Genomic DNA, 7848 nt, shown 5'->3' with positions numbered 1-7848 from the left:
TCCCATTTTGCAAACGAAAAAACTAAAGCCCAAAGAGATTAAAGCAATTATCCCAAGGTCACACAGCTAATAAGTGGAGAAACCAGGAATCAACTTCAGGGCTGTCTTGCTCATGCCTTTTAGTAATACACTATTTCATTTAAATTTTTATGATCTATGATAATTATCAGCACAATGATTTCATGAATTGTGACAAGTCATATATAGCTATAGGACATCTAAATTATAACCATATGCCATTCTGAAGAGCCATAAGAAATATATGTTCCTGAAATAGTAATAAATATAAAAGCCCATAAGGCTCTTACATTAGAAGGAAGATACATTTACATATTATCATATGGCTCTATGCTTATGCAGTTCAAAAGACTTTAGATGCAAAATGTAGCATCAAAAATGCAAATCCAAATCAGTGACCAACTTGAATGAGCATTGCAAGCTTTGTGAGTGAACAAAGTGAGATAATGTCAGCTCTCCCTTCCAAGTTTTGAAACCCATAACGCTGTGATTATAAAAAGACATTCTATCTGGAAATGGTGAGAATAATCCCTCAGAATGTCTGTAGTTGCAGGTCTCATGGCTGGCCAAATCCTTGGTTATAAATAATATCAATGAACTGGATGGTAACTGCTTTAAAAATCAGGGTTTCTGAATTTAACGAGTTGGTTCAGAAAGAATGCATCTTTCAGTCCTGGAAGATTTAGAATTAAGAAGAGGAAGTTTGCAAAGAATCAAAATCATGGTAATAATATACATTTGTAAGAAGGATCCTGGTTTTCTTTAATTTATGTTCTTATAAAACTAAAGAATTTGGCTTAATAAAATGATAACCTTAAAAGTGTAATTGAGTAATTGGTTTAGATGTATGGTTTTAGGTTGAAATCTTACTAAGCATAGGCAATTATTGGAACAGCTCAGAAAACTTTAGATTCATTGTATTTATAAGATTAACTTATTAAACTTATGGATCATTTTACTCAGAAAAGCTTTGTTTGCTTATTTCAAGCAATTGAAAGAAATATATTAAATGTAAAATGGCTGTTTGACATAATGATGTTTAATTACTGTTTATAAGTGAGACCAAACATTCAAAGCTCTTTAAAAGTGATAGTTAAAATTTGCTAGATTATGAAGAGAATGATTAGATTTAAAAGCCTAACTTAAAAGTTTAAGAGAAAACTAAGGTCTTGAATTTATAACTTGGATATATTTAACACTAATTGTTAAAATCAAAAGCAAACTTCTAAAGAATCTTTCCTGTCTGAAAAAAAGGAGAGAAAGGTAAAGAAGTAGAGAGAAAGGTAAAGAAGTAAAGAGAAAGGAAGGGGAGGGTGGGGGAGGGGAAAAATACCTGAAGGGCAAGAACAAGCTCTTATCATCAATCTTCTAAATCAACGCCATGTTCAAGGATGACCTTGGACTAGAAGTTGCTGCCCCCAGGACTGGACAAGAAGCCATTTGCCCAGGAAAGCCCTAGAGCCCTTTCTCAGCCTGAAGACTGCTTTGAGTCCTTATGGAGACGTGCATCTTTTATCTCCTTTCCAGATATCTGCACTGCCCTGAAAATTTGGATGAAGGAAGAACCTCAGGTTAGTTTCAGCTCTGAAATCTGTGGTTTTAGGAGTATCTTTCTTCACTTCAAACTCTGGTCCTCTGGGTTCACACTAAAAATAAATTCACATTTATATTTTCAAAAAGTGTTAGACTAAGAACATGGACTTTGGGAGCCAGATTATTCTGGGAACACTAAATTCTAGAACTGAACTAGCTCAGTGATGAAAGAAAATTATTTAATCTCCATTAGGGCCAAATGTCTTTATAACATCAACAACAGTTACAGTACTTAGTTCATGGGACTGTTCTGAAGATTTGACTCTGAAGGGAATATGAAGTGCTTGGCATAGAGGTCAGCACACAAAAGATGATTATGGCAGCCCTGAGATGGAGGTAAGACTACTTGCTATCGTTATTCTCATGAGTGAGAGATTTTTTTAAGGCAGGTTGATTGAAACACAGAGGGGCAACATACCTAGGAAACTGCAAGCTGAAAACCTGGATGAATGGTGAAGTCCTATGCTATTTTATACATCATGATGTTCTCCCTCAAGAGACCCAAGCCTCCTGAATCTACAGGAATTCAGATTATCCATTTACTAATCACGGAAATCTTGATGTTGTGGGTGAAATTTTCTTCAGCTTTGCACCTCTTAAGGTCCCAAAGATTCGTAAAATTTTTATTCAACATGGGGGAAGGGATAGAGAAGGGAAGAAAATTGATTTCTTTTCCACACCCTTTTTTGTGTATGTACCAGAGTTTCTCTACAATGGTTTTCAATAAACCATGCTTTTCTGAGCAATCAGGGAGCTGGGGCAAGAGGCTTTCTCCTTGTCAGGTCTTAGTGGAATTTTTGATCTCTGAAGAGTTGAAGAAAGCAGAAACTGAAGCACAGTGTTCCAAATCCTAATTGGAACTAAAAGAGGCCCAATAAAAATGTAAAATAAAAGTACTGTATACAGAGCCCTCTAAATTGATGAGCTGAATAAATTAACCCCCATAAAAAGTCAGAATTCTATATCTGTGCCCCTCGAAAAGGAGCATAAAAGGGAGAAAAGACCTATCCAAAGCCACCAAGGAGTTCCTTGATGGCACAGCAGGTTAAGGATCCAGTGTTGTCACTGCCGTGGCTCTGGTTGCTGCTGTGGCTCAGGTCTGATTCCCAGCCCTGGAACTTCTACCTGCCACAAGTGCAGCAAAAACAGAAACAAAGCTATCAAATCAAAACTCAAGCTTGGCGCTGACCCCAGCCAGCCTTACAACCAGAGCCACTTCCAAGAGGACAAGACTAGTGGCCAGAGTACCATGACAGACCTCTCACCAGGGAAGGTCACTTGGCATGCGTGTCTGCTTTGTATTTCTTTGTGGTTTCATTAGCTCACTAAGGACACACTCCCATCTGCCGCCTTGGGGTCTGCAAAGGTGATGTACCTGGATAGGAAGTTCTCCAGTGACTGCTTCTTATCTTCCTTGCAAACAATGCCCTCCTTCTTCTGCTTTTCCATGTCTTTGATTCGGGACTGGAAAGTATCAATCAAATCAAACACGGACTTCATGGCTATAGGCACCTCATAATATTGCTGTTGAAGAAAAAATAGGAAGTATATAACGTATAAAGCGTTTTTTTTTCCCACTGTCCACAGGATAGGGAGCCTGAGAAAATTCAGGGGAGCTCTGGGGAAATCAGGCTGGGGGCTCATTGATTTATAAACTCTCTCCTGCAGTAGGACCTCTGCTGATGTTTTGAGGTTCTCACCCACAAAACAACCACTTTTACTTCCATGAGGATTTCTTCTTAACATCATTTCTCTGTTTTTTTGGTTTTTATTATTATTATTATTATTATTTAGCCTATGGCGGGCAGCAGTTTGATGTGGGATCTCAGTTCCCAGACCAGGGATTGAACCCCAGCCTTGGTGGTGAAAGCTCACATCCCCTAACCACTAGACCACCAGGAAACTCCCTTAACATCATTCTTTTTATTGGAAAATGTCCAAGCCTCACCACACATATCTTAGGCTCCCTTCCCTGCCTCTGGGACAAAGCTGGTTCCTGTTCACTACACAACTGGAGAGAAAGTCAGAAACACTGTACTCAACACAAGAAACCAAGGGGAATCACATGTTAGAGCATCTGATCTGAGTAATAAGGGTAATTTTCCACCAGAAGGAGGCCTGCTTTGTGGTCATCAGGAATCTACATAGGAGTTCCCATCATGGCTCAGTGGTAATGACCCCAACTAGTATCCAGGAGGATGTGGATTCAATCCCTGGCCTCACTCAGTGGGTGAAGTATCCAGCATTTCTGTGAGCTGTGGTGTAGGTTGCAGATTCAGCTCAGATCCCACATTGCTGTGGCTCTGGCGTAGGCTGGCAGCTTCAGCTCCCATTCAACCACTAGCCTGGGAACTTCCATATACCTCAGGTGTGGCCCTTAAAAAAAAAAGAACTACATAAACTCTTTGTGATTCCCAGAAACTATTTTACTGAGTGAGCATTACTTAAAATTAGGTCATGTTTGCCTATATATTCTCAGAAAGAAAAAAAAAAAAAGTTGGAATCTAACTTAAGGATAACAAAATTCAGTTTCTTGCATCAAAGCTGTCCGGACTTACAACAGCAACCTGAGATAGATGGGGGTGCTGACTGAGCATAATCAGCATAAGCTAGAGAGAGAAGGCTGGACATGTCCTGGAACTACCCCCTCAATGGGAACTCAGTAAATCATGGAATGTGAAAGCTGGCAGATACCTTAGGGATCATCTAGTACAACCTCTCATGTTAGAAGTGGCACAACACAAATGCGGAATGAATTATTGAAGGGATCTATCTCCAGTTCCAGAAAAATACTGCAGGTTGATTCAGCTATTGTAATAGCCCAGGCAGCCTTTTTCCTAAGGATTTTCGTGGGATCTGGAGCCAACCTGCATGGGTGTGAATTCCAACATTAACTAGGTGAATTTGGGCAAGTTACTTTACTCTGGGTCTCTGTCTTCTGTGAAACAAAAATTATACTTGTTATTATCATAGAGATTTGAGATAAGGATTGTGAACATTTGAGATGACTGCCTTGCATAATGAAAGCACTCCATAAAGTTATTATTATTACTACATAGCACAGTTTTTCATGGTTCAGAACCTTTGTCCTTATCATAGGAAGAAAGTAGATATAAAAAAAAAAAACCTACTGTCTTGCCCATGTTGTATCAGGAGGTAAACTTCCAGGCCCTTCCAAAGTAAGCCTATGTTAAATCTGGGTTTTCTGGAAACACAGGCCAAATACTCTTTTTATCACCGGAGCCTGGCACAGCATAGCTATTCAACAAGTATCTGATAAATGCATAACTTTGATGTTACAGAATAATTTAGTCTGAGTCAAGCTGGACCACAGAGGATTATCCAATCCAGTATTTTCGATTGACCACATTTCTAGACACAAATTCTACAGGACAATGTGGACTCTTTGGACCATTGCAAACCCTTCCCATTTATGAAATAATTAGTGTGTCCTCATATGTATAATAGACTCACTGAAAAAAAATTGAGTTGTTCTCCTAAGGAAGGGAACTGAAGCATTCAAAACAGGAACCTGTACCTTGACCCTTAGGTCCACATCCGTGAGCACCATGAAGAAGTCATTGTAGGTCATTCCATACTCCTTCCTCAGTTCGCTGATGAGATGCTGGTCTACCAAGTCCTCATCATCCACCACGCGCATGGGTTTCTCGTTGTCTTAAGGCAGATGAAATGTGAATAAATATGGGTGTGACAAAACAGTGGAAAATGAAAGGGTGGAGACTGTGAGCCTCCATCTTGAGTTAATTAGAACAGCTTTTGTTAGTTGCATATATTCAGCTAGCATTTTGTTTGAACAAAAGTTTCCAGTGGATTAATAAACATAGAAACAAATGAATAGGTAAACTCATTTCAAAAGTCACTCTTCCAAAGATGATCAAGCCCCATGTCTGCCCACCCAGGTCGTAGGGAACCAGTGAAGCTGCTGAGTCATCCCTGGAAGAATGTCAACTCACCTGGAAATGAGTCATCACCCTAGCTAACCAGGGGGCTAGACCCAGATTTTCTAGTTGTTTTACCTCATTTTAAAATTTATTTTAGTTTTAGTTATTTGGTTAAGTCTAAAACTGGTATCTGTTCCTCCCTTTTACTAGAGAATCACTTTGGGACTCAATGAACTATGTCATTGCTACAGAGGAAAATAAAAAGTCTGTTCAAATCTGGTCATTTGGCTCCAAAAAAAAAAAAAAAAAAAAATCAAGCTATTCATAATACAAATTTTGTGAGTGAATACAATTTCAAGAAAATGTTATTGAATTTATGGAAGTTTTTAATGTTAGGTATTTTTCCAAACATCAAGCCCTAAAAAGTAACTTATAATTCAGAATGGTTCCTGAAGGTCCCACTTGGTTAATGGGAAGTATGAACCTGGAAAACTACTATGTCTGGAAAGCATTTTGTTTATTTACTTCTCCCCTCCCATAAAAGTCAGTGTTTTCCTCAACCCCACTAACATTTTTTTTTTTTTTTTTTTTTAGGGCCACACCTGCAGCATGTGGAAGTTCCCAGGCTAGGGGTCAAATCGGAGCTACAGCTGCCAGCCTACGCCACAGCCACAGCAACACCAGATCCAGGCTGCGTCTGTGAGCTACACCACAGCTCATGGCAATGCTGGATCCCCAACCCACTGAGCAAACCAGGGATCAAACCTACATCCTCATGGATACTAGTCAGGTTTGTTACTGCTGAGCCACGACGGGACCTCCCCTACTAACATTTTTATCTGCAAAATAATCCCCCGTATTTTTTTAAATGTGCAAGAATTAAAGTTAGCAAATATGTGATTATAGATCTATCACAGAAGGGAAACTATCAGTTAATATCAACACTGTTACCCAATGACTAGTATTGCAGTAGAAACAACCACAGTTTTGTAGATACAGAGGCTATACAGCTTGAGTACAACAGACTATTACTCTTTTATTAATAAAAAGGGGACAGTTACAATTTAATTATTACTTTGGTTTATTTGATTAGGATTGCTGAAAGTATATGAACAAGGAACTTGCTTCTCTCAAGCAGATCAGAATAAGAGGGGGAAGAATCTGTTTTCTTCCCTAAATTCATAACAGTTCTTCATGCAAGTGGTCCCACACCATGAGAGCTGAGAGCCTATATGAGGACCAAGCACTGTCTGCAATAAAAAATGATATGCCTTACACATATAAACTGTTTTTTTGAGTGCACCTGCAGGAAGCAGAGGTTCACACAACAGCAGTGAACCAAACCTCAGCAGTGATAATAGCAGACCCTCAACCCTCTGGGCCACCAGGGAACTCCTAAACTATTTTTAAATGTACATTCTTTTCTGTCATTAATAAAATATAAATTAATACAAAATTTGCTAAAGTCATGCTGTTGGTTTGTGTTTAATATATCTCATTGAATAAAAACATCTACTTACAGAATAAAATGCATAGTGTGACTTTATTTTTGGTTAAAAGGAAATAAACCAAAAGAAAATACGTCTAAATGGAAATATGCATAAGAAAAAGTCCAGAAGGACATACAGCTGATAACAGTGGTTGCCTCTGGGGAGTGAGAAGAGGTGAGGTAGAAACTTTCACTGTTTACTCTCTGTAAGTCCATAATTATTTAAATTGTAACAAGGAGCATATTTTATTTTGTAATTAATAACGATGACAGTAATATAGGAAATCATTAAAAAAACTGATTTGTCTTTAACAACTAATGTTCTGATTCTAAGACTTTACAAACCAGATTTTATTTTGAACCTAGCAACTGCTATTTTCAATCTTCAACATACATTCATTTTTGCTTTTGCTGCCAGTGTCCTGAGCTGATTCTGTGCTGGGTGCTGGATTCAGAGATAAGTAACTTGGACAGAGTTCAAACTCCTAATTGAATCAAAATTAGAACATTAACATCTACCTAACATATGAAGTCACAAAAACCACTGAATGGCTGAGATGAAAGGAAATTGGAGATTGTAGATTTCAAAAATGGTCCCAATTCACTCTTCCCTATACTCTGCCCAGTAACTATAGCTGCCTGTTATGGTGGATGAGTTGAGTTGTTCTGCCTCTTAATTCAAAGTTCATCTATACAACTTGCTTTGGCCAGGGTAAGCCAACCTTTGCACAAGTGACACAAACGGAGGCTAGAAATGGGCTTGTACATTTGGGATTACTGTTGCTTCTGCCAACGCTATGAGATTATGCCCATACTAGCCTTCTGGAGGGTTAAGTCAAGCCAAGT

General features: G+C 38.6%; 1 protein-coding gene across 2 annotated transcripts in view; it reads right to left on the bottom strand.

Moving 5' to 3' along the window:
• CCDC80 (coiled-coil domain containing 80) overlaps positions 1-7848 on the bottom strand; it is a 139577-nt gene that overhangs the window by 109291 nt on the left and 22438 nt on the right. The window contains exons 4-5 of one of the 2 annotated variants that reach the window (XM_003132680.5): positions 5150-5286; positions 2987-3135 (exon numbers count right to left, since the gene is read on the bottom strand). In XM_003132680.5, coding sequence (XP_003132728.2) covers positions 2987-3135; positions 5150-5286 — 286 coding nt within the window. Of the gene's footprint in view, positions 1-2986; positions 3136-3932; positions 5287-7848 lie in introns of both variants that reach the window. The other variant, XR_014824841.1, reaches the window with a different exon arrangement.

Source organism: Sus scrofa, chromosome 13 (genome assembly GCF_054392235.1).
Source record: "Sus scrofa isolate SSC_HxYL_T2T_F1_AM1 chromosome 13, Sscrofa_HxYL_maternal_Yorkshire_Landrace_v2.0, whole genome shotgun sequence".
In the NCBI taxonomy this organism is placed as follows: domain Eukaryota; kingdom Metazoa; phylum Chordata; class Mammalia; order Artiodactyla; family Suidae; genus Sus; species Sus scrofa.
Note: the sequence above shows the minus strand (reverse complement) of the source record. Positions and strands in the feature narration are given on the sequence as shown.